The 26,842-nt window shown below is 39.9% G+C and overlaps 4 protein-coding genes across 8 annotated transcripts; 2 read left to right on the top strand and 2 right to left on the bottom strand.

Annotated features, from left to right (window-relative positions):
• The first annotated feature begins 2,741 nt into the window (after positions 1-2,741).
• LOC4338712 (ARM REPEAT PROTEIN INTERACTING WITH ABF2) lies at positions 2,742-11,595 on the top strand. Its single transcript, XM_015785078.3, has 19 exons — positions 2,742-3,133; positions 3,264-3,430; positions 3,769-3,941; positions 4,034-4,154; positions 4,274-4,348; positions 6,023-6,117; positions 6,429-6,504; positions 6,788-6,895; positions 7,810-7,938; positions 8,087-8,155; positions 8,237-8,296; positions 8,383-8,506; positions 8,597-8,736; positions 10,072-10,135; positions 10,238-10,317; positions 10,459-10,523; positions 10,667-10,784; positions 10,858-10,982; positions 11,086-11,595. The coding sequence occupies exons 1-19, from the start codon at positions 2,776-2,778 to the stop codon at positions 11,174-11,176; spliced, it is 2,238 nt and encodes a 745-aa protein (XP_015640564.1). The 5' UTR covers positions 2,742-2,775; the 3' UTR covers positions 11,177-11,595.
• Positions 11,596-13,326: 1,731 nt separating this feature from the next.
• On the top strand, positions 13,327-16,690 carry LOC4338711 (cyclin-P3-1-like). 5 transcript variants are annotated; one of them, NM_001420486.1, is made up of 4 exons: positions 14,456-14,663; positions 15,042-15,097; positions 15,504-15,931; positions 16,075-16,690. In NM_001420486.1, exons 3-4 carry the CDS (start codon positions 15,519-15,521, stop codon positions 16,370-16,372), a joined length of 711 nt encoding a protein of 236 aa, NP_001407415.1. In that variant the 5' UTR covers positions 14,456-14,663; positions 15,042-15,097; positions 15,504-15,518; the 3' UTR covers positions 16,373-16,690. The 5 variants fall into 5 exon arrangements, with proteins under 5 accessions (XP_066166342.1, NP_001407415.1, NP_001407414.1 ...); XM_015784984.3 differs by having other exon boundaries at positions 14,524-14,663; positions 15,042-15,093; positions 16,075-16,590; XM_015784983.3 differs by lacking the exon at positions 14,456-14,663 and adding an exon at positions 14,831-14,854 and having other exon boundaries at positions 16,075-16,590.
• Positions 16,691-16,850: 160 nt separating this feature from the next.
• LOC4338710 (kinesin-like protein KIN-14J) lies at positions 16,851-21,082 on the bottom strand. The gene is made up of 13 exons (XM_015784981.3): positions 20,905-21,082; positions 20,683-20,796; positions 20,487-20,569; positions 20,302-20,395; positions 19,886-20,215; positions 19,384-19,663; positions 19,121-19,282; positions 18,728-18,943; positions 18,582-18,619; positions 18,317-18,480; positions 18,131-18,244; positions 17,994-18,035; positions 16,851-17,897 (listed from the first exon to the last, which is right to left on the bottom strand). The coding sequence occupies exons 1-13, from the start codon at positions 20,984-20,986 to the stop codon at positions 17,094-17,096; spliced, it is 2,523 nt and encodes an 840-aa protein (XP_015640467.3). The 5' UTR covers positions 20,987-21,082; the 3' UTR covers positions 16,851-17,093.
• Positions 21,083-22,475: 1,393 nt separating this feature from the next.
• On the bottom strand, positions 22,476-26,807 carry LOC9271739 (uncharacterized). The gene is made up of 7 exons (XM_015784565.3): positions 26,435-26,807; positions 25,949-26,029; positions 25,357-25,391; positions 24,139-24,218; positions 23,718-23,801; positions 23,394-23,502; positions 22,476-22,771 (listed from the first exon to the last, which is right to left on the bottom strand). Exons 1-7 carry the CDS (start codon positions 26,717-26,719, stop codon positions 22,633-22,635), a joined length of 813 nt encoding a protein of 270 aa, XP_015640051.1. The 5' UTR covers positions 26,720-26,807; the 3' UTR covers positions 22,476-22,632.
• Positions 26,808-26,842: the final 35 nt, after the last annotated feature.

The following is a 26,842-nucleotide window of genomic DNA, read 5'->3' as shown; positions in this document are numbered from 1 at the left end:
GGAGAGAAATATTCCTCTCAGATCCAGGACCAACCGATCCATAAAAAACTGGCGGACGAACTTGTCCCACCTGGGACGAGCGAACGGCGTCACCGCGCCATCCGCCACCTCCGCGAGCGCTACCGCCTCCGCCTCCACGAGCGCCACCTCCGCGAGCGCCGCCGCCTCGTCCGCGCCTGCCGCCGCCTCCGCCTCGTCCGCGAACGCCGCCGCCTCGTCCACGAGCACCGCCGCCGCTCTTCTTAGATCCGGGAGCCGCCGCGCCTCCACGACCGCCGCCACCTCTGCCTCGTCTGCGACCGCCGCCGCCGCTACCTCCACGAGCACCACCGCCGCTCCTCTCAGATCCGGACGTCGCCGAGCTCCTCCGCCCCTAGACGGCACTAACCGTGAGTATAAATCCATCCATCCCATCCCACCTCAATCCCTTCTACCAAACATATAAAACTATAGCCATCCCATACCATAAACTAAACAGACAATTGGAACCATTCCATCCCACAAAACTAGGATAGGTCTAACCCATCCCACTTCGTCCCCAAACCAAACACACCCTAGTTTTATGATTTCAACTTACCATCTTTCCATGCTAAAACTATTTCCAATAAATTAAAAGAAGATAAAAAAAGCCAATGAAAAATAAATAATTTATTACTACAGCATTTCACATTTTTCTATCACAGGGTAAAATTTTTCGGTTTTCCACGTCAAAATTAAATTTTGCAATAGTTTTTTCTCTATATTTACGATTTTTACATATTTATTTTTCCTAATCTATCTATTATATTATTAAAACAACTTTGAAAGAAGGCACCACATTCGCTGTGGGGGCTAGAAATTCTCACATTAATCGGAGAAAAAGAAAAGAAGAGTTCAAGTAGAACACAATTTAGAAATATATGAAATTCGGAATTAAAAATAAGTAATATTAGAAGAAGAGTCCATATAGAACCGAATACGGCATTAATTAAAATTCGTAATTAAAAATAAAATAAATTCTGAAATTAGAAATAAAAAGAGAGTTCAAGTATGAGTACAATTTAGAAATATCTGAAATTCGGAATTAAAAATAACTAATATCTAAAGAAGAGTACAAATAGAATCGTAAATTATCTGAAATTCGGAATTAAAAATAACTAATATATAAAGAAGAGTACAAATTGAACCGTTTACGACATTAATTAAAATTCAAAAATAAAAAAATAAACTTTGAAATTAGAAAAGAAAAAATAGAGAGTTCAAGTAGGATACAATTTAGAAATAACTGAAATTCGAAATTAAAAATAAGCAATATTAGAAGAAGAGTCCATATAAGAACCCGATACAAGATTAATTAAATTTGAAATAAAAAATAAAGTAAATTACAAAATTGTTAGAACAATAAAAATATAGAGTTCAACTAGGAATACAATTTTGAAACAACTAAAATTAAAAATAAAAAAAGGAATATTGAAATAATAGTCTATATAGAACACAATACGAGATTAATTAAAATTTAAAGTAAAAAATAAAATAAATTAATAAATTAGAGAAAACATAAAATTTCATTACAATTTATATGTAACTAAAATTTGTAATAAAAAAGAATATTGAAAGAAGAGACCATATAGAACACATGACAAGATTAATTAAAATTCGAAGTAACAAATAAAATAAATTTCAAAAATAGAAAAATAACTATAAGAGTCAAGTAGGAATACAATTTTAAAAAAATAACAGTGTGAAAGATATGGAATTTTCCAAACAAAAAAGTCTGTCTAGAACACAACAATGACAAATGAGAGAGAAATAATAGGGTTGTAAAAAAGTAGAGTGGTGGAGGTTGATGAGACATCTAAAACTATAAGTAAAATCCCAAATAGAATCTCAATGACCATTAAGAGGAAGGACGATGAGTAGGCCATTAAGTTGACGGGTCTTATAAAAGTAAAAAATAAACCCCAATGATAATTATGTTCGATTTTAAAATCTCAATGACAATAGAGAGGGGAGGCTGTGGGCCGGCCGTAGAGGAGTATAGCGGCAAGTTTGACGGGGCTTCTAGAAAATAAAAAATGAACCCAAATGATAATTAAGTTCGATTTTTAAAACCCCGGTGACAATAAAGAGAGGATACAACGGGTGGGTCGTAAAGGAGTACAGCGACGGTGTTTGACAGAACTTTTAAAAATTATAAAAATGACAACCAAAGAGACGATGAACTATAAAAACTACTACGTCCAATTTTTAAAGGTCTTAAGAAGGATGAATAAAAACAGTGGTAGATCTACAAATAAATAAAGGGGTAGCAATTGGCGTGAGTTTTAAAAATATACTATTAGAAACACTTGGACGATAAAGTTCGGTCTTTCAAAGTCCTAATACAACGAGTTAGCTATTTAACAAAATTTAAGTAAAATTATATGTAAAAAGTAAATAATTTGTATGGGTGCTAGCCGTGTAATTATGCGGTCCACTAGCTAGTTTTATGTAAAATGAGCTTGCTTGAAAATTCAGTAGATTCTAACCTACAAATCCATCGAACGACTAATAATAGGAAGGTGAGTGTTATCGTCAAAAATATAAAATACCGGAGTGTTCCAACGGCGAGGAAAGAGCAAATATTCTCACGGTAAAAACTTGTAGTAAGTGTTCGATTTTAACCGATCACGAAATAAAATTCCTCTTTCGCTCGGGCGCACACACTTTGCTTCCTCCCCTCCCTCTTCCTCAACCTCCGACAAGCCCCTCCCCCCCTCCCCCTCCCCCTCCCCCTCGCCGTCCAACCCCCCTCTAATGGAGGCGGAGCAGCAGCAGCAGCCGCCGCATCGCCCGCGCCGCAAGGGGCAGAAGAGGAAGTTGGAGGACGAGGCCGCGGCCTCCGCCTCGGCCGCGGCGGCGGCGGCGGCGGCCGCCGCCGCCGCCGCCACCGCAACCCCGTCGTCGCTCGGGAGCGCCGGCGCAGACGACGACAACGAGGAGGAGGAGGACGGCTCGGCCGGGCCGGAGATCTGCTGCCGCCACTCCCAGGCGGCGCTGGCCCGCGAGGTCCGCACGCAGGTCGACGCCCTCCACCGGTGCTTCTCCTGGCGCCACGCCGACCGCGCCGCCGCCAAGCGCGCCACCCACGTCCTCGCCGAGCTCGCCAAAAACGGTAAACGCTCCCCCCACCACCCCGAACCCTCGCCGCACCGCACCGCGCCGCGCCGATCCGTGGTTTTCCGCGCCAGGCTTCCGGGCCCGTTCAGCTGAGGCGGATCTGGATGTTGTGTTTTTCTTCGCAGAGGAGGTTGTGAACGTGATCGTAGAGGGCGGCGCCGTGCCCGCCCTGGTGTGCCACCTGAAGGAGCCGCCCGCGGTGGCGGTGTTGCAGGAGGAGCAGCAGCCTCGGCCGTTCGAGCACGAGGTCGAGAAGGGGGCTGCCTTCGCTCTCGGCCTCCTAGCAGTAAAGGTTCCCTGTTCGTGCCGTACTAGTTTTTATTCCCATTTCATTGCAATTATTGGTATTTCTTTCTCACCTGAGTTATCCAAATGTATCATTCCATAATAAAATTAAGAGTAGCTTTGGATATGCCATCGTCTGCCAAAATTTAACCCGAGAACAACTACTGAACAAGATAGTAACACCTAGGAATTCGTTTAGTAGTTTTTATGTATACATGTTCCCTATCTCCCTTTAAGCGATTCATGGAAACTGGTGTTTTTGAGCATGACCTCAGTAATATGTTTTTGATCTAAGTTACTTTTGAGAAATTTAGTCATTAATTACTTAATGTGTTTGCATAACAGCCTGAACATCAACAACTTATAGTTGACGCCGGTGCCTTACCACTGCTGGTGAATCTTCTAAAAAGGCACAAAAATGCTACAAACTTGCGGGCAGTTAACAGTGTTATCAGGAGAGCAGCTGATGCAATCACCAATCTAGCTCATGAAAATAGCAACATCAAAACTTGTGTCAGGTGTTTTTTCTATATTTTGTTGATAGTCTGATGCTCCTTCAACTAGGGAACTTTTTATTGCTTAATGATGTTTTTATATTGGTTTACTGCAGAATTGAAGGCGGAATTCCACCTCTTGTTGAATTGCTAGAATCACAGGATCTCAAGGTGCAGAGAGCAGCTGCAGGGGCCTTGCGGACGCTGGCTTTCAAAAACGATGAAAACAAAAGTCAGGTGAGATATCAAAATTTCAAAATAACGAGGCCAACATTATGATATATTTTAACACCATAATGGTGCAGTTACATCCATATTTACTCATACTATTTTGTGTAATTTTCCCCTTAATGCAGATTGTTGATTGCAATGCGTTGCCAACTTTGATATTAATGCTTCGATCAGAGGATGCTGCGATTCACTACGAAGCAGTAAGACACTAGGAATTTATTTTTTGTGAATTATGAACCACACTTCTCTGGGAACTCTTTTATGTTAAGGTTGATGCTGACTGATATGCATTGATTGATTATGCGGTTAGTGTTGCAAATTTTCTAGTTATCAGCAATCTTGAGCAGCAGTTATCCTAATGTGTTCTAGAACATAAATTTCGAAGTGCTCATCCTTCATGGCCAGGGCCACAAAAATCACTTTGTGTTCTCCCAGAACAAGCAAACCCTGTTTTCTTGTTTACTGCAACAATTTTTATTTAAAGTTCTTTTTGTTGAATTCGATTCAGGTTTTCTACTATATCGGCCTCCAAACAACATATGGCAACAAATAACAACAAAATCAATCAACTACTCCAAAATAACATAGGGGAACTGGCAGCTACAGTGCTACTACAGTCATGGGGAATTTGTAACAAGCGTGTGACCATTATTTTGAACCCTCTCTACAACTTAACATTGAATATAGAACTACGGGTAATGTGTTACATAGAGAACCATGGACTACTAAACTTGATTGCTTGAAATGAACCTAGTGCGCTAACATATTAAAGAGTATAAACTTGCATGACTTGGACAAAGCATAAACAAGCATGCTGAAAAGTGAAAACTTAGCATGAAATTGGTCAACCGAGCCAATTAGGTCCATCCGCAGGTTTAATGAAGGTAAAAATGTCATGTTAGGCTGTTGGACCGATAAAACAAATTTAATACAGAGGTATTGATGCTTAAGATCCATATCATAGTTAATCATGTCAGTTTTCTACTTTTCTGGCACTTGACTGGAGGATGGGCATATCTAACTAACTGGTTCTGTAAGCAATTTGAGGGGACCTGCCAATCTAAAATTGAAATTCAAGAGCTTTTGTTACAGAGATCAACAAATTTGATGGCCTATTGACCTATTCCACCGTTTTAGAATTATTAGTAGCCAAATACCCGTGCACAGTAACGATTTAGAATAATTTACCAGAAATTCTAAACTTGAAAAAAAAATCAGTTGAACATCAATCTCCAAATAATTCGATCACAAACCACATGTGCAAATAATATAATTATCGAGGGAATATTCTTCAACCAGTAAAAACATATATGTATGTATCTATGCAGAGCACCCACCCGTTGTACTGGTGTGGGATGGCAGAGCCACCACCACTACTACCATCATTAGCTTCTTTTGTAATAGTAGAGATAAGCATGGTGAAAAAACATCAATTACTGCAAACAGCCTAACAATGCTAGTTATACACTTCATTGTCTTACATAGTAACTTGATCCTGTGATATCCACATAGAACAAGTAAATCGCATGATTATGGTCTTGACACTGACTCTTCTCCATCAAGTATTTCTATCAGTACTATGTATATTCATATAGTTATACACTTCATTGTCTTACATAGGAGTAACTTGATCCTGTGATATCCACATAGAACAAGTAAATTGCATGATTATGGTCTCGACACTTCCTCTACTCTTCTCCATCAAGTATTTCTATCAGTATTATGTATATTCATATCATTTTGGCTTTTTTGCACCTTGCAAGGCTTCCTGTCTGTATGAAGTCTTCTATTGATACAACAAGCAAGTTATTGAACTACACTTATGTACTATCTTTTTATAATGCATGCCAATAAGTACTCTGTTCACATGTCAGGTTGGTGTCATTGGAAACTTGGTTCATTCATCCCCAAATATCAAGAAAGAGGTTCTCAATGCAGGGGCCCTGCAACCTGTAATTGGGTTATTAAGGTATGATCGTCATATGCAGTTTAGGATCATATTTTTAAACTATCTTTGAAAATAATTGAATGCATTAGAAATATTTTATGTATTTGTTGAACCCTATTGCTGATGACTCAAATGTAATATATTTTTTTAGCTCAGCATGAGAACTTTTAACATTTCCAATTACTATGGTAGTAACTGCTTGCTTCATGGTACACTCCATACAATTACTTTGAATTGTACGCATGTTTCTGAATGATAGTTAGCTTACACCTTTACTGCTTTAAATTGAGAATATTAAGTTGGCTATTATCTTATGGCTGTTCATTTTGCAGTTCCTGTTGTACGGAGAGTCAAAGAGAGGCTGCTTTGTTGCTAGGGCAGTTTGCTTCGGCTGATTCTGATTGCAAGGTACTTGCTTGTTCTTCGTTCATTTTTAGCTGGCTTGTTTCTAATTCTTTTCTGATGAGTTAATGCAGTGGAGGAGCAAAAAACAAGCTTAAATAAGTTTCCCTTGATATAATATTCTGGTGTGAAAGAGATGACTGTTCTGTTATGTTTTGCTACTTGCTAAATATTTTATGTGCACAATAGAAGGTTTAAGCATGGAATTCTAGAATATATGAATGAAAAGAAGCTGATGTTTTCTTACCTTTTCGTTGTTTAACATCCTGTGCATGTGTATTCCCTACAGGTCCATATTGTGCAAAGAGGTGCAGTCCGTCCGCTGATTGAAATGCTACAGTCAGCTGATGTCCAACTTAGAGAAATGTCTGCTTTTGCCCTTGGGAGGCTTGCCCAGGTTTGTTAGCTTGTTTTACTGTGTGTAGTTTAGGGACAAAACACTGAAAAAGAACAACACTGACATGCCACTTAGTAACTTTGCTCCTCTTAATTCTAACAATGGCAGCTGTATGTTAGGACACAATTATAACAATAATTTTGAAGAAATTATAATGAGTCTTCACTCTTGAATGAATAGATATAGGCTCCTTACCGTGTGTTCTTTTGTTATTCGTCGGCACAGTAGTGACTTAACAACAGTTTAGGTATAATATATCTGAATAGCTAAAGTATCCCAGCTCATTCTCCATACAGGCAAACTTTTCATACTAACTTTTGAGCACCTGAGAGTCGTGCCTTTCAAATGTTCATTGCGCAGAGTATCCACTATCCTGTGAAGAGTAACACTGGATATTTTCTAGACCTGAATCTGTGCATGTGGGAATGGTCCTATAGTGAGGGCAAGATCCCATTTGGTCATTGGCTGATTCTTGCATAGTGATGACTTGAAGTCACCCATGCAAATACATCTGTAGAACCGAGAGAATAATTTCTGTCACTTGATTATTTGATTATATTTATGCAAGGGACAATCCACATGCAATCATACTAACATCTTAGAATGGTGATACTAACATATTTTGGTCTTTGTAAGCCAAAAGCTCTGCATATACCCAGATATCGCTTCATGCGTAATGCACCAGTTGAAACATGTCAAAATGATCATCGATATAACATGTTGGATATATTATTCTTTTGCCTATCAATTCTACTTTGCTCTCAGCAGAGCACATTCTGTATGTTAGTGATGAAGTCAGATATCTGAGACACAGACCTAGTTATTTTCTTCTCAAAACCCTAGGCTGTAAAGATATTAAAGAACTTCTATAACATGCACCGGTCAATTCACAGAGAAGTTCATTTGTTTCCCAGGACACACATAACCAAGCAGGCATTGCATATAATGGTGGTTTGGTGCCTCTACTAAAGCTTCTAGACTCAAAAAATGGATCTCTGCAACATAATGCTGCATTTGCCCTTTACGGAGTTGCTGACAACGAGGTAAATAATGATTATTCAAGCAAATGGTAACCCATTTGTGGATAGCTTGTTTTCCACTAGTAGGCTAATGATTCGATTTCGGAAAAGGAAACGATCTCTTACTTTATTTTTTTTTTCAAAATAAATGACTATACTCTTCTTATTGTAGGACTATGTGTCCGACTTCATTAAAGTTGGAGGTGTACAAAAGTTGCAAGATGGAGAATTTATCGTGCAGGTATGCCAGCCATCATATTATTGTTGGATTACTTTCAATGTAACTTGCAAGTGAGTTTAATTACGTAATTTTAAATTTCAGGCCACAAAGGATTGTGTAGCTAAGACCCTTAAGAGGTTAGAGGAGAAGATAAATGGACGAGTAAGCTGTGCTCAGTGCCCACCAGATTTTGCTTTTCCATCGCCACATTCTAGCATTTAGCTTATTTTGTTCCTGTATGACCGCAGGTGTTAAAACACTTGCTTTATATGATGAGAGTAGGAGAAAAATCTGTGCAGAGGCGGGTTGCTCTGGCCCTGGCACACCTCTGTGCGCCTGAAGATCAAAGAACAATTTTTATTGATAATAATGGTATGAGCAATTTTAAATGCACCAAAATGTGCTCCTTTGTATTACTTTTGTGTAATGTTTACCATTGATTAAGTTATTAAATTAATTCAGGCCTTGAGTTGCTTCTTGATCTTCTGGTTTCGGTGAGCCTGAAGCATCAGCTAGATGGTTCAGTAGCACTATACAAATTGGCCAACAAAGCTGCAGCACTTTCTCCCATGGATGCTGCACCTCCATCTCCAACACCACAGGTAGAGAATTGGTTCTTAATTCAACCCAACCTTTCCTTGTTTATGCCAAAGGCTTTATGAGTTGATTGTGGTGTGCTATGTAAAAGGTTTTCAATGTGATATGGACTGAACTACGATGTGGTAATGCCCATGCATTGATTTTATTTTGTATAATCAATGCATTAAAAGGGTTTTTTTGTTAGAAATAAACAAAACAGTACATGTTTAGGGGAAATTTGTGTAATGCAACAAAACTAGCTAATTGTTGGCTGACAATCTTGTTTGATTAGTATTTTGACAGGAAATTGGAGGTGGATGTATAATAGCTGTAAATAAATATGCAACACAGATTCTTGGCTTCTTGGTTGTGCGAATTATGTGATAGCTGCGGAAAATTGTTGCAAAATATTAACTAAAGGAACAATCCTGTACATTCATCGCCAATATTTCATTAAGAAGCTTAGGGTTACTAGGATGTGAATATTAATAGCTAAGTTTAATGCTAGTTTTAAGTTGAAAAAAGAAACATTAGTTTACATAACTTATAACATACTGTAACATTTCAGTTGAACCACCCAACAGTTTTTCAAACTTGTACTATCTTAAGTTAATTTTGGAGCAGTCTATGATAATAGTTTTTTAAGACCTATGTGTTATTTGACTCGTCAGTAGCGGTAACATTGCCTTTAATCATGTTCTTGTTGCCTTACCTCGAAATTTCAAAGTTTTTATCATGATATTGGTGGTACAACTGTTGCCATGAAATTCTAGAAGTATGATTGACTGATATTCCCCATGGCTCATGTAAACTAAATAATAGAAACATCTGTCATAAATACTGATATAAATGGTGCTTCATCTCGCAAATTGCACAACAGCCTCGTCACACTTTCACACTTATTTATATACGTTTCATCCTAGTCAACACTATGCATGATTTCCCATTCATGTCTTTTAAGATGTGTGACCTTCAGGCCATCTGCTTTCTGAGCAAACCAAGCATTTATTTCCTTTGTTAGGCTTTTGTAGGACAAAACTTTTAGGAACTTTGTCAGACATGACCAAGTTGTTGCAAGATTTGAATTCACTCAGGCAGTATGTATGCATCTGTGCATTTCTATGGATTATTTTTATCCTCAGCCTTCAGAGCATAGCGCACATAGAATTCAGATATACTGCCATCTGAATTTATATGCCGGATAGTCTGTTCCTAATTAGCAGTCAGTCCTATTAATAAGGTGTTATCTCAGTAAAACCTAGTTTGTGCAATGCTGGATTCGAATATATCATTTGGAGCAATTGGTCCATCAACAGTGCTGGCAATCCCTGATACTTAATGTATTTTCTTCATTGTAGGTTTATCTTGGTGAGCAATATGTGAACAGTTCGACACTTTCAGATGTTACCTTCTTGGTGGAAGGTTGGTATTTTATCTGTGGACCCAGTTGTCACCAGAAAGTCACTTTAGATACTTCGATCTTTTCCATAGAATCCATGTAAATCATATTCCTGTTGTCTCCAGGAAAGCGCTTTTATGCACATAGAATTGCATTACTTGCTTCTTCGGATGCATTTCGTGCAATGTTTGATGGCGGATATAGGGTGAGTCTTGTGTAGCATTTCTTTTTTCGTTTGGTACATGTGGATTTGTTTCTTAGTGGAACAATTCTTGTTGAGGTATATTTTTTCATTTTTTAAAGAACCTCAATGTGTCTTGACTCGAATACTATTTTTCTTAACCAGGAAAAGGACGCGAGAGACATAGAAATTCCAAATATCAGATGGAATGTGTTTGAACTCATGATGAGGTAAGTCAGCTTTGAGTTCTCTTCCTCCTTGGCCATGGACGCTTTGCTTCTGTGCACATATCTGTAATTGTTATTATTCTTTTCTGGTTTGTGGGCAAATGCCTGCTAAACTAGAGTCTGAATATCCTATTTGGTATATGCAGATTTATCTATACAGGTTCAGTGGAAGTAACTAGCGATATCTCTCAGGATCTTCTTAGAGCTGCTGATCAGTATCTATTAGAAGGCCTCAAACGTCTGTGTGAATATACAATTGCGCAGGTAATTAGGATTGTTACCTGTATGCTATGCTCAAAATGCTGGCTTGGTCTTATTTAATATATCTGCCTTGCAGGATGTGAATGTAGACAACGTTTCTGACATGTATGACCTATCTGAAGCTTTTCATGCAATGTCACTCAGACATACATGTGTCCTATTTATCTTGGAGCAGTTTGAAAAGATTTGCGTCAAATCTGGGTACACTTCCTCACCTAGTGTCCTGTTCCTAGGTCCAAATGTTTGTGTTATGTAACTCATTTTAGGTAACAGAAATCATTTGCCATGCCATTTTGCAATGCAGGTCAAGCCAGCTGATCCAGCGTGTCATCCCAGAGCTCCGCAACTTCTTCGCTAAGGCGCTAAGGCCAAGCCACAGGAATGCGCAGCCATGAGTCCGTGCCCCTTCCACAATCCTTGACACCACCCACACATCTGACAGTCGCTTCGGGAGATCTTGTACAGCTAAAAGTTTCTTTTTCTGGCGTTGGACATTGGCATTCGATGGCACCAACAACATTGTAACATCCTTTTATTCGACTAAAACAGAGCCCAAATCATGGTAAGAGCATATGGCTTAGCCAGCCATGTCTCGGACCAGCCTAGGCTGGGATAGGTTTACTTCGTTTCGCCTTGGCATAGTCACCGAGTTTAGGGCCACTTTCCCAGTCCAGAGCTCCGTGTATGTCCGTCTCTTTGATGATGCAGAGGATAAGATCGATCTGTGTATTAGTGCTGTAGTTGCAATCAGTTTCGTCTCCTTCGTGTTGTTTAACAATGCAGAAATGCTAATCAGATTGGCGTTTTCTCCCAACTTGTCCCTCGTCATGGTCCATGTATATACTGATATGCAGTAGATGCATATGGATTGTATTGCGGTCCAGCCTGACGTCGGTAGACGGGGACAAATACGGTGGCAGGCGCCGCCATCTCGTCAGCGGCTTAATCGGTTGTCTTTGTCCCACTGGATATTCGGCGGAAGAATAGCCGGATTTATTTTTCTGCCCTGCTCTAATAATTTCTGTATCTCTATTTAAATTTGTTTGCTTCTGTGATCTTCTTGGAAATATTCTGACATAGAAACAATAATATCAGCCGATTGATATTTAGAACAATACTACTACTAGTATAGTAGTATCAACCAACTGACCAAGCCCCATAAGCAATGCGCAAATGGTGTCGTGTTGTCCACTAATGTTCCGTTAAGTAACTAACCTCTTCGCATGTCTGAATTCTGAGAACACTAAAATTTCGATGAACCAACCACCCAAGTTTTCTAGGTAAGCTACCACTTGAAATGCTCAAGTAGAAAAAATGCATGGGCATTGACTTCCAAACTTCAACTCTATATTACAACTTCTATAAAACGCTTTCTAAACTGTTACTCCCTCCGGTTTCATTTTAATTGACGCTTTGGACAATGACACGCTCTACGAGACATACCTTTGATCTTATTTTTCTATTATAATATATACAATAAATAAATGCATGTTTACTTTTATTATAGTGTTTTGAAAGACAAATCTATATATGTTTTTATAGTTTCTTTAAACTAAATATTTTTAAAGTTATTGATGTCAAAGTTATAAAAGTTTAACCTCAACCTTGTCCAAAACGTCAATTAATATAGAACCAGAGGGAGTAAACGTTATGTTTTGTATAAAAGTTCTATATCAAGTCTTTTCAAAACTAACAAATCTATTTTTAAAAATTATAATGGGTAATATGTAACTAATCATGCGCTATTGTTTTACGTAGGGCCAATATGCTACTTCAATATGAAGTTTCAATATGCTCTAGTGCAATAGGGCATGTACAGGGTTTGTGATTTCGGTGGAAGACAGAAATTATGACTTTCCGGACCAGGTTGAAAGCACAAACCATCTGGTTTTTTTTGTCAAATTCAAAAAAAAAGTCAAAGTGAATTTAAATTGTTGACTGGATTTATCTAGATTTTATCGGATTGTTTCTTTATCAACGGATTCTCCAAAATCTGATGAGGCCAGTTTTAGCAGTGTCGGGATTACGAACACTGGGCATGCATCCTATATTCTTGCCCAGTTTTTGTCCAAACAATTAGGGCAAGTACAAAGGTAAAGACCGGTATGGTCTCTACGTTAATTAGAGACTATCACGTTACAATAGTTAAGATAATACGGTCTCTAACTATTAATGTACCAAAATACTTTTTTACTAGTCATCTTTCATTTATTAGACTCAATGCAACAAAAAATTTCCTAATAAATGCTAAGAGTCGACTTTATATCGTTGTTATGCGTAGCAACCATCTTCCTCTTTCCTTCTTCCTCTCTCTTCCACGTCACCAAATGTCTGCATAGCAATAAAGAGAGACGGCTAATAAAGACCATTTTACGTGCCCTCATTACCATGCTTTTAATTTCCGCCTAAAAAAGGCATGCTTTCACTTTCGATGTAGTAACGTGATGTCGGCGTTGGCCCTACCACAAGTCGATCCCGGCTTGGATAATCTTTTCCTTTTCCGATTAGGATACCACTACGATTAGTCGACTATTACGAAGCTTTATGTGCAGAGCAGAGGGAACGCATCGGTTTCCAATTTCTCCTGCCGCTCTTCGCCTTCGTCTCGTATCCTCGTGAGCGCTTTTTTTTTATATATACCTCTCCACCATAAAAAAAAAAACACCAGCAGATCTGGCTAATGATAGGTACTAGTGATTAGTGAAAGCCCTAGCTGAGTGGCCGTTCCCCTAATAAACCTTGCGTGCTCCTTTGCCCACCCTCCACTGATCCTCTGTATCACCGGCAGGCGATATCGCATCATCACAACCAGGACAGTAACAAAGGTAGGAACAATGCGCCTTGCTTTCCACACTCGTTTTTGCAAGTTTGCAACGCATGAGTTTTATGGGAAGCGTATTAATTTTCGTGTGTATTGGCAAAAGGAATTCTCAATTTTGAGACGTGAATTTTGTTTCTTTCGCTTAAGAATATTTCTGATGTATTGAGTAGGGTAGAATATGCTCACTCCCTCGAAGATGGGTAGAATATGTATGGGTACGTCTTATAGAGGTGAATGTATTCATTATCAGATAAAAACTGCTCATGATCTATACCTTGGGATTGTACGAAAACCATTGATAAACTGACAAAAACCAATAAAATCCATACAAATCTCGCTAAAATTTTAAAATTTAGTTTGGATTTTTTTTTGAACTTAATCGAAAAACTAGGTGGTTTGTATTTTGATCTAGTCTGAGAATTCCGCCGGTTTCCATCGGTTTTATAAACCCCCGGTATGTATGTTAATACGAGAGTATGTGGTGGCCCCTGTTTCGAAAAAACCAATACTCATTACGTTTCTTTATGTCGTTGATTTTTATATGATTTTAACCATTTATCTTATTATATAAAAAATGTAATTATTGATTATTTTGTTATGATTCGCTTTAGTACTAAAAGTATTCTGAACATGATATATATTTTTATATATTTGCAAATTTTTGCATGTGTATATAAAAGTCAAATGCGTAAAAGAAAAGGGGAATACTACTACTTGGCAGGTTACTAGTAAGATGACGGTAGATTAGCAGGTTACAAGATAAAGAGAAGCCACGCTAATGTTACTATCAGTGTCAGCAGATGATGACATGCCATTATGCCATATGTTGGAGATAAAAATAAAAAGAAAAGAATTCTCCTCTCTCTCTCTCTCTCTCTCTCTCGCTCTGTTACATCCTGCATCTTTGCTCTTCCAGGTTTCAGCATCCAAGGAGCAGCAGCTTGCTTGCTCTTCCCAAAAGGAGGAAGAGTCGAAGAGTGCGAGAGGCCCGAGCGCAAGCCTGAAGCCTCAAAGGCAAATCCTCCCCCACAGACTACCACAAGCTGAAGCTCGAGCGAGCTGTACGAATCCATATGCATCCCTTCAACTCCCTCCCCTCTCTTCCCTTTCTCGATTAGTGTTAGATCTGAGCTTACAGAGCTATAGCTCAAATCTGCGGCATTTGGGTTTTAGATGCGATCCTGGCTTTCGTGTCTCTTCTTCCCAGTTCGTTGTATTCCTGCTTCTTTTAGTCGATTTCGGACCAATTTAGGTGCGTGCAAGAAGCAGAAGTTTTACCTGTTGGCGTGTGATTGGGCGAAGTTCTTGGAATAGATTTGGGCGCAGAGGCATCGCGCAGCTATTCCCTGCCAAATCTTTACCCGTTTCGTTTTTTTTTTACTGTGATTTGGATTTATAAATGAGGTAAATATACCAAACAGTAGGATTTTTTTTTTCAGGAAGTCAGGATGAGATCATGGGAGAGGCGAAAATAATCAATAATGTGCCAAAGTGGGTATGAAACCCGACTACTAGTAGTTGACATCGTTGATTAGTGATTACTATGAAACAGCTTCGTGCTGTTGCATTTTTTGTGCTACTTGGCCACATATTTCAGAGTTTGTCGACTTGGAAATTGCACTATGAGTATATTGCGTGTTATAGAAAGCTAATTGCCTATTTTATGGAAGCACTTGGAGACCTCGAAAATCTTTTGTTGTCTCTTCATCCTACGTATTCTTTTTTTGCAATTCCATGGCCTATGCAACTTAACTGGGTTATCGAAATCTCACATCCTTCATTTTTTTATGTTAATTTATAAAATGAGGCAAGTTTTTTTTTTTCATTAGTTGCATCTTGACCTTATGAACTTTTTGTTGAACTGAAAATTTGTTGGGTAACAACTTCATTATCTTTTGCAGTTCTAATGTCTGGATATGGGTATGGGGACATTCACAACTGATGAAAGCGACAAACATGAAGAGAGCTACCTGTCGTTGGGTTTGACAGTATCACAGTCAAAGAAAAACAACACTGAATACCCCAAGGTTCTGTTGCTTCTGGCGGCTTATCTTGATAGATCAGTTCAGAAGAATGAAGACTTACTAGATTCCAATAAGATAAAGGATTCAAGCACCATCTTTCATGGTCACAGGGCTCCAGATCTTAGTATAAAGCTTTATGCAGAGCGCATCTTCAAGTACTCAGAGTGCAGCCCATCTTGCTTTGTGTTGGCCCTCATCTACATGGAGAGATATCTACAGCAGCCACATGTGTACATGACGTCCCTTAGCGTTCATCGCTTGCTAATTACATCTGTGGTGGTTGCTGCCAAATTTACAGATGATGCGTAAGAATTCCCTTCATCTGCTATTCAGTTACATTATATATGCATCTGCTTTGTAGTACGCTGTAGCATGATCTACGCCTTTGATAAATCTTAGATATTACATACATTGCTTCCCAATAACTTTCTGAATACATTTCTTGCAGGTTTTTCAACAATGCATTCTATGCTAGAGTTGGGGGAATCAGCACAGTAGAGATGAACCGACTTGAGCTGGATTTGTTGTTCAATCTGGACTTCAGGCTGAAAGTGGATTTAGAGACGTTCGGAAGCTACTGCTTGCAATTGGAAAAAGAAACAATGGTTCTTGTAATAGATAGACCTATTCAACAAGTTCACGGCGTCAATAGCACTAAAGATTTGAGTCGCAACAGTAGCATTGACGAGTCTTGCAAGAGCGAGCTGATGCGGTACAGCAGTCAGGCTCTCCAAGGATGTAGCTGACCAACTTGATTTTACATCCTACATTTTTCACCAAGGGTTAGGACCACTAGAAATTCTTTCAAGAGTAAACAATTGTGCTTCAGATTGTGTTTAACTGTTCTGGAGCTTTTGGATGATAGGGCCCTTCTTTTTTTATTGTACCACTGTAATTCTTTTGAACCACGATGTTTGAATTTTCACCAGTTTATTGAAAGGCAACAAGTCTGAACATTATTCAATCTAACCAAGCTCAATACTGTAACATCATGATTTCAGTGATTATGTTGAATACTAACATCATGATTTCAGTACTACACAAGTAATATCTATGGATTATCTACACAGTTGATTATGTGATCTTTTACTCAGTACTGGCACATTTTGTGCAATGAACGAATGATAATAGTACTGATCAAGCATGATTCCAAAAATTCACACGCATAATTCCAACTTTCCAAGATCACTACCTAGTTGTAACAGATGGTCTGTACCAACCGGATTACTGCAACTGTAACGAATTTATACAATAAAAAAATATCAAGGAACACTAACATCAATCATTTTAAGAAAAGAACTGATGAATGGGTACAACCCTTATCACAGACATTTTATCAACACAAAGCCACGAGTACAGATGGATGGCTTTCAACGGGTTAAACAAAGTAATCGTCAACATTCCTACTCTGCATCACTGTTTGAACATCCAAACATTGGTCTTCAGTTCTGGTCTGGAAAAGGTACTTCAGAGGACAGACTTCCTCCTGTTGGTGTTGAACACGCGCTGCGCATTCCCTATTTTCGCCGCCATCATTTTCTCGCGCAGAGCTGGATTGAAGATGCCAGTACCAGAGAGCAGACTGCTTTTCACTGGAGCAGGTGAACCTAGGATCACTCTCTTCTGAACACTGAAGCATATTTTGCTGGCATTTCCTGAGCCAGATGCTAGCCGCAGCTTCTGCTGAGGTGACAAGGCGTTATTCCTTGAGTTGAACCTGGCCAGCGCTGGAGGGCTTCTGAACTTGCTACTGCTGAACTCGATTCTCCTCAATTGCCGTGCTTCTGGGGTGCCATCAACCTGTTTATGTGCAGCAGCTGCTAATGGTGTTGCTGGAATTGAATTAAATGTTGCAATTGATCTCCTTGGCATCTGAATATGGGACAGACGGGACACTGATCTCTTATCAGGAAATATGGACAGCTGTTCTCTCTGGGTTGGTAGTACCGCGAGTGAGGATCGCCTCTTGGGCTGCAGAGGTATGTGTCGAATCACAGGAGTCAGAGAAACTCGCCGTGCCTTGCCAGCAACAGCCTTGCTGGTATCAGCCCCAGAGGATCCTTTGTTCAACATGACAGGAATGTTCTCTTTATTTTGAATTGTGGGTGCTTTACTGAGCCTCAGTCTAAGAGGAGCCTTAGGTGGAATGTGATTGCCAATTCTTCCAAGAGGTGGTCTCTGCCTCATAGGAGCAAGTGGTGGCTTTGTTGATCTAGCTGTATCCCTGGCAGCCTTCTTCTCATTGGCTAATTCATTTTCTAGCTCTCTAACCTGTACAAAAGAAAATGTCACGCACAGATAAGAATATTCAAATGCATGCAGAATCTGGTCTCTGATGAATTAAACAGAAGTGGTTATCCTACTTACCCGCTGCTGATAAGTTTTGGACGTTTGTTCAGCCTCCCTTATCTGTTCACAATATTCGTCGGGTTATTTGCCAGCATTTTGTTTCATAAGATATGCAAGGCCATCCAAGAGAATAACAATGAATCTAGCCAACATACCTTCTCTTGAAGTGTCTTGATGACATTCTCTCGAGAAGCATACTTAAGCTGCGTCAGTTGCAAGCTTTCAAGTAACTTTGCATTTTCCTTCTCCTCATGACGAATTTTCTCTGTCTGAAATGATGTTTCCAGTTAGTATCAGTTAAGTTGCATCGTAATTTTTTAGTATTGAAAGAATCAAATTACCATCTGCTTGAGCTTAAAAGTTTCAGCTGGATCTGCTTGTTTACGAGCAGGGCCATGATCTATAGCTCTAACTCTACTAGCAAAGTTAAGTGAGCAGAGAGTCTCTCCCGAGTCTGCAGAACTTGGACTTATCTGCACGAACATGAGTGTCTTGCAATCCCCACCTGTACAAGCCAACCATCATGAGTAATCTATCTACTTGCTAATTTGCTAATTCAATAAAAGAATTTTTAAGAACAATTGGTACCAGAAAAATTGAACTTACCTAAAGAGCTTTGGAGCAGATGAGTCAACTTGGAATTTCTATTGACAGAAAAAGGTAAACAGTGGTGAGACTGAGATGAAGCTATAGTTCTTGAAGTAGCTGGACAATACAGATGTTTAATTCTAAAGATATTAAATATTACTGACCTATAAGGAATGTGTGCATTTTTTGAGGCAAGGGCAGAAATAACATCGCCCAAAGCAGAGAGCGACTTGTTTATGAACTGTGACTCCTTTAGCCTGTCCCCTTCTACTTCTGTTTTATTCACACGCTCACTTCCAGCTAGGTCGACCAACCAGATATGGCTCCTCCACTTTTGCCCTGTCACCAGATGCTCACTCCTGACGGTAACCTTAACCAAGCTGCATATAGAACAGAACCACAAATACCATCATCAAATTATCATTACAATAACGTTGTAGAAGCACACTTTTAATTGAGGATGATCTATTATCAACATTGAAAAATAGCAGCAAATTCTAATATATAAGTTAAATTACTTTAAAGGGATACTGTCAATGAAACACAAAAAGCCTCACCTATGAGAGCGGCTGCTTAGTTCATTGGCACTAGTTGCTCCAACCGATCTATTTTTAGCTCCAACTTTCAGTTTCTCCCAAACACCATCTATAGTATAAATTGGAGCTTCAATCAAACCAGCCACCTCTTGTGTTCCATCAGCAGTTTGCTTTATGTCCAATCTTTGCATAGAACAAGGATATTGTGTGTTAAAATTGAATAGATTAATTACAAATCAGTATTAAATGGATACTATCAAATAAATGGGACAAAGGAAATATACTTTCTTCCTGTTTGCTCAGAGCTTTCATCTAGAAGATCCCTGATTTTTTCATTATAGACTTCCAAAATGCTCACAGCAAATGTGTAGGCAACAGAAGAGCTTCTTTCTTCAGACAACCTGAATAATTCTTCCAATGCTCTGTAGTTAACACCCCTATCCTCTGGAATCCCTTCCATGGTGAAGGTTTTCCCAGTTCCAGTTTGTCCATATGCAAAGATGCATACGTTGAAACCGTCCATGACAGACCGCACAACAGGCAAGCTTTCAGCAAAGACAGTCTCTGAAAGAAAAACATTGATCATAGTGCATTAAAGAAACAGAATATGATTCATATCTTTCAACATATAATCATGTCCCAAGATGTGCCGTAAGAAACAGAGAAAATGTCTTCTGTTCAACCAAACTATGATTGCAGTATAATTATAGTATTTGACACGATGTTTTTTGTATCTTCCCACAAAATATGTAAATGGACTGTACAAAGAAAAGCAAATTATCATACCTTGATTGTCAGATGGTCCAAAAACATGATCAAACTTAAAAGCCTTCCTGTCTTTATCAGATGGAACAAACTGCAGCTCAGTCTCATGGGATGGATCGATCTGAACTATAGATGAACACCCATTGGAGATCTCAGCAGTGCTTAGAGGGCGGCATCGACAAAAAACCCTGATGTTACCCCTCAGTTCAATGAGCTCATTGTATAATCGTCGCCGTTCTGCACACTCATCTGCGTACTTCTTCTTCAAGCCATCGTACCTCGGCGCACACTCCTCGGCACACTTAGCCACCTGCTGCTTGTACCTCTCTAACAAGCTGTTATACTTTCCCCCTACAACACACATACCAATCATGACTCTAGATGCAGATAACCTCCATGAGCAAGGTAAAAAGTATATTTCATTGTGCAAGGTGTACCAAGAAAACGAAGAGCAGCGAGGCGGTCAGGGGTGTTTATCTGCTTCAGCTTCGGTGACGGGACAAGGGAATCATCCCCTTGGTCTCCAAATTCCTGCAAGAAATAGAACCCTACAAATCAGAAACAAAGCACGGAGTACAGAAAACCTAACAGATCTTTGAGCAAGAACACCAAAATTTCCCACCTCCAAGAAGCTGCGAAGAGCCTCCCCTTCACCTCCTGCAACCGCCGCCTGCTCCTCCTCAGCGCTCACCACCGGCTCCTCACCTGACATTTTGCCACCATGAGACAGAATACAAAACAAGCCCTCGCCGCACCATGAGACAAACAAAAATTAAGCCCTAATAATCGCTTATACGCTACAGGACAAGGCACCCAACCTTTCGGCGACGGCGGCGGCGCATGGTCCGGGTCGGCTCCGCCGCAGCAATCTGGGCTCGGGGGATCCACGTACTCCTCCACCTCCACGCGCTCAGCCCCTCCTCCTTCCTCACCTGCCAAAAAAAAGAGTCAGGACACACCTTGAGACACGAACCCACAAAAAACCCTAGCCCACCCATTCCTCCACCCGCCCCTCACGGAACCACGAAGCACGCGCGTACCTGGAGGATGCCGGGACGGAGAAGCCGCGGGCGCCGGGGAGGAGGGCGGCGGCGTCGAGGATGGGGCCGGATCTGCTTCCATCGCCGCGATCTGCTTCCGTCGCCGCGCTCGGGGTGGTGCGGAATTGGGGATTTGGTTGGGGGAGCGGAGGAGGAGACGAGGAGGAGTTTGGGGGAGAGGGGAAATGGGAGGAGCGGATTTGATTTTTGAACTTGCGGAGACGAGACGACCGTTTGAGGGTGCACCGGTGCAGCTCATTTCTGACTTGCCCGTTTCGTTCGGGAAGGGACGGCCGGATGGCTGCCGCGTCATACTAACCAACCTGCTGATGAGATCTACGGCATGGATCTGTCGGGCGAGTGATAGGTCATGTGGATTTGCTTTGCTCTTTAAAAAATAGAGCAACAGAAAAAAAAATGATTCAAATATGAATGCAAGCATAAAACAAATGTTTGCAAAACACAGAAAAAACATAGGAATAGACATTTGAATGGAATACAATAAATTTTCTAAAAGGTTGAAGCTCTTGCTAAATTTTCTCCAAAATTTATATAGGATTACTCTTCCATAGATTTTTTTTTATAAAAAAGATAGAATTTATTCCTTTGTTTCAAAGGTCTTTCATAGGAATATTTTAAAATAGTAACAATTAAATTGCAATGAGTAGAATCATATGCATTAATACCATGGAAAGAACATAAACCATTTTTACTTTTGACTACTTTGTTTGGTTTAAAATTATGTATTTTTTTATGACTTTCCTGACTACAATGACCCAATTTTTATTTTTGAAATGCCAACTTTAGTTTTTTTTCCTTCTGTTTTCTTATATGGTCTTCAAACAACAGGAACGATAAGCTTGATTAGACTGTTTTAATTTTTCATATTTCGATAAAATTCATATTTTAAATATTCTTTTATACATTTGAAAAAAATACATTTTAATTGTGAGTAAAAAAAAGGCATTACTTTGAGAGACGTGTGCTGAATGTGCACGACGAATGGTGAACTTATGTTGTTTTTGAAGAAGGATTGTTATCAGCATCAAAACGGACAACATGCAAGTTTTGATGAAAAACACTGGAATAGAAAATTCGGTTCAAAATATAACTGGTTGCAGGACGCCAGTACCAAATGTGTTCGAAGAAAAACGAAACGGAAGTTGAGCTCAGAAGGTTGTGGTTTGATTATATAATCTTTTCCATTTAGAGCTTGTATGGATAGGTAGAATTAGAAGGTTGTTTTGGTTTGATACCCTAACAAATTTTGGTGGTACCAAATCCTTAGCGAGTTAGGGTGTGTTTATTTCCTGAAAAAAGTTGAAAGTTTGAAAAAAAAGTTACGGGTGTAGGAAAGTTTTGTATGTGATGTGATGTGATGTGATGGAAAGTTAGAAGTTTGAGGTAGTTAGGGATGAACTAAACACGGCCGTAGTACAAGGTAGCGTAAAGTTTGGGTCAATTTGGAGTTTGGGTTAATTGCATCAAGAGACCAATATATGGGTAAAGGCCAAAGTTTTGGTAGGGGCAAAATTTAATGGTTTGTTTGGTTCCCTTCGGATTGGCAGGCATTTAGTCAATTTCGATCCCATTCTGAAGGGGTTGATGTTATTCCACCTATCCAAACAAGCCCTTAATAGTTGAAGCAAACAACTACCACTCACGGTTTGCCCTACAATAATATTTACATAATACATCTTAAACCCTCTAACTGTGCTATAGAGTGGATCACATCCAGTCAACATAATCAGAAGACGATTTTGTTTCTCTTTTCGGCTTCTTGTACCTGTTATTCTCAAACATTGCTTTTGATAAGAGAGAATCCAGAACTGCTGCTTCAGAGAGGTCGTATGGAGTCATCAACACACTGTGAACGTGTGAGAGAGAGATTAGCACGAGTGGCATCTTCATCAATAGGGAATGTATAGATAGTGTCCCTAATCATAGTGTGGGGAATGTATAGATAGTGTCCCTAATCATAGTGTGGCAAGTGCATTCTTACTAATACTCTATCAGGGTAAGTGCTTTGCGCTTTCGCTCATCTCTGATCAGGATCAAAACCTGAACGATAAGCTTTGCGCTTTCGCTCATTTGCCGACCTTCTTTCTTGTCAATTATTCCCTCCGGTCATTAACATATTTGACGTTTTTCACGCTAAAATTAGTGTTGAAAGCATCATATATTAATGACCGGAGGGAGTAGTTGGATCAATGCGGTTCTAAATTACATACAAAGATCTTTGTTTTTGTAATGGCTAAAACTTTAGTAAGGCCTAAGGAATTGCTAAAACATAGAATAGCCTGTTTCAATAATTAATTACTCAACTTTTTTATTCTATCATGGTAAATAACAGATAATTATAGACAAACTTCATGGTAAGTGAAACTACGCAATGCCCACAATGAGTAGAAATGATAAATGCTTCACAACTACTGTATTTCCCATGGCAATCAATATGGCTGTCTCAGTTCGCAGAGCTTAATATTTACCTTGCAAGAATTTCCTCCAAAATAGTACGTTGGCAGGGCGTGACATAGTATATGCACTTTCTTGGACACTGCCCAACAGCAAGTTGGACATTGTAGTCATCATAGTGACCTGAAACAAAGGTTAGATTAATTTCAAAGAGCACAAGAGAAACAACTTTGTTTTTTCGAAACAGAAAAGCAGATCTGCCTTTCCAATTTCTATTATCAGAAAAGCATGAAGCTCTTACAAATCCACTGCTTACAAGTTGCAACATTTGGCAGTAAACTAGGAACATACCAAGCACGCTCCCTCTCAGTTAAGCAAGGTGGCAATGATCAGCATACCTTGAGATGATGCATGTGCTGTACCAGTGTCATCGGCAAATGCAAACGCGTGAGGTGCCCTTTTAACACAAGAATACGGGCATCCTGCAAAAGATGCAATGGTTGTCTTTCTCAGATCAAGTTGCCAAAACATGTTTATGTAATTTACACCAAACCAACTTTATAAAACATACTACATTATAACTTTGTATATGTTAAGAAGTGAACATAATGTGCTCTGGTTACAATTGAATCGATACGGGTAAAAGGTGTTTCGTTCTGGCATATCAATTAACACATGTTTTCCCCTGAAACACCACTTAACAGCTATCAGAGTAATTGTGTACTTCAGACCTCATCCTTGACACCAACTGTGGTCAACAGCAGGGTAAAACAGAGTTTGGAAACCAACAAAATGAAAGAACATGAATTCAAAAGGTACCAGTGCCAATGCATAGAAGTTCATTCACAAATATGTCACAAGATGCGCACTCAGGTTCATCAAATGGATCAACATTATTCCTGCATCAGTGTAATACATGAACATGTCAGTTGGTCTTTCCCGCAATGTATGCAGGCAAGAGTTCTATTGTATCTTTTGAGACACCCATTGGGCCTCATGCCAACAGATGTTCATAATTATACCCCAATAGGAACAACCATGATCAATCAACCTTTCAATATGTACTATTGGACCATCTGCGTAACCACTATACTTTAGTAGTATTTATTCTTTTCTCATAAGTTATTCATAGGGAAAACCACTTCAAGCGTAGCATTATCCTGTTCATCTTCAACCAACCATTAAGCATGGGTTCCAGAATTCCACTAGATATGTAGTGTTCAATTATAAATAATGACAGTATTAATCATATTTCACTCACTACGGTCAGAATATATCTAGATCGCCATGATCAAAATCTTTAAGACCCAATCTACCATCCACTTTGAAGTTTATATGGGAAACCCCAAGTTAGGGTAGTCAGAGATACAAGAGTAGTGTAGCTACACAAAAAGCTAACCCTATCAGCATTGGAATTAAATTTGAAAATATACTGATCATTCATTTATTTTTTTCAGGAATATTCAGGATGCAAAATATTTTGCAAAAATATACCGTCGATCTCGCACAACCGTTGCGCGAAAATGATATGGGCGTGACGTCGCAGGCGGTATCGCACGGCTACAACACGAGACCGCGCGGTCTTGCGGAAGGGAGAAGCGAGACCGAACGGTCTCGCTGAAACAGACAGCGACACCGTCCCAACGCTCAAACGGTGACTAATGACCTAATTAACTATTAACTAATAATAATTAGTGATTAATTATTGTGATTAGCGATTAATTAATTAATCATGATAATTAATTACTAATTAGCCATTTTGAAATCTGGTATCGCTGATTGGTTCAGCGAGACCGAATTCTCTTCTATTCTGCGAGACTGCGCGGTCTCGCACTTTCCCAACACGATAACGCCCGCGATGTCACGTCACGTCACGTCATTTTCGCACAACGGTTGTGCGAGATCGACGGTATATTTCTGCAAAAAAAATTTGAATCCCGAATATTCTGAAAAAAAGGAATGAACAGTATATTTTCAAATTTAATTCATCAGCATTGAACCATATATTCATTACACAGCTATGGAAGTATTTTCTACCTTTCGATCATCATTCCTTGGTTACCAGATAATATCTGTACAACAAACAGATCAATGTAATAACAACGGCTTATAAATAGCAGGGGGAAAAGTTTAACCATCAAAAAAAATAATATGCATTAGGAAGATCAATCTGGCACTCATCCAGCTGTACACTAAAAATTTCAAAAGGTAACATTTTCAGAGACAATCAAAGACCACACGAACGCTGTCGGTTGTGATCGTTCCATGATGTTTACCTTTACCTTTACTCTCTCAGTTTCATATTATAAGTTGCTTTGACTTTTTCCTAAGCCAAACTTTTTTTAAGTTTGATCAAGTTTATTGAAAAATATAGCAACATCTACAACATCAAATTAGTCTCATTAAATCTTAAGATTGAGTATATTTTGATTGTATGTCGAAGATATCACCATGTGTTTTCTACAAACTTGGTTAAACTTAAAAAAAGTTTAACTAAGAAAAAAGCTAAAACGTCTTAATATGAAGACTAAGAAAAAAGCTAAAACGTCTTAATATGAAATGGATGGAGTAGTACTGCCAGCAACTCACGTCCACTTGCACAAAATACACATTTAGTTAGCACAATTACCTCATAGGCCTCAAGAACTCTTCTCATTATTAGATCTGCATTCTCTGTGTCCTTGCAAACATCTGGATGGAATTCCTTTACCTGTAACAGAAACTAACAATGTCAAGTCACTGGGGCCTAGTGTTGCAAGTTGTAACAGAACCTGTAGCTTGCGATTTAGGAAAAACACCATGCCTACGCGATTCAGATCAATTTTACAGTTTTTTTTGGGACATGACTTTGCACAGACACAATCTTAAGATATTGGAAAGGTTGTGTTGTTGTATACCCTCCTCCAAGACCAAACAGTAATATCAAGAATACAAGTTTACTATGATTGTCGTACTTTAACAATGGAGATGGGCTAGCTTCTTCGGATGTGAACCATCACTCCGGCTCAACAACAACAAAAGCTGATAAGGCACCCTTGAGAGTTACTAAGAATTGAGCACCTTGCACATAATAAGCAGCAAACAAGGCGAAGGGGGGGAGGGAGCGGTACACTACCCGGGCGCGGAAGGCCGCCTTGAGCTGCGCGGCGGTGTAGGAGGCCGAGGCGTCGAGTCCCAGAATCTGCAAAGGCGTAGCGAGCGGGTCCAGTATCCCCCTCCCCTCTCCTCCTCCTCCTCCTCCTCCGCCGCCGCCGCTTCGCGCCAGGACGCGCCGAAGCCGCCTCGCCGCGCCACGCCGCGGCGACGGCACCCCTCTCGTCCCGCCGTAGGACCAGCCGCCGCCATGGTCGCTGCGCGGCGCGAAGCAGGAGGCGGAGGCGGAGGCCACCGGAGCCGCCATGCGCGCGCGCGCGACACGTGCTCGGCTGCCTGTGCCGTGCTGCGACGTGCGTGCTCGGTCTGTGTGGCGTTCGTATGGTCACGGACTCACGGAGTAACGTGCTGCGCACGCGAGCATGACGAT

Source organism: Oryza sativa, chromosome 5, assembly GCF_034140825.1.
Source record: "Oryza sativa Japonica Group chromosome 5, ASM3414082v1".
Classification (NCBI taxonomy): Eukaryota; Viridiplantae; Streptophyta; class Magnoliopsida; order Poales; family Poaceae; genus Oryza; species Oryza sativa.
Note: the sequence above shows the minus strand (reverse complement) of the source record. Positions and strands in the feature narration are given on the sequence as shown.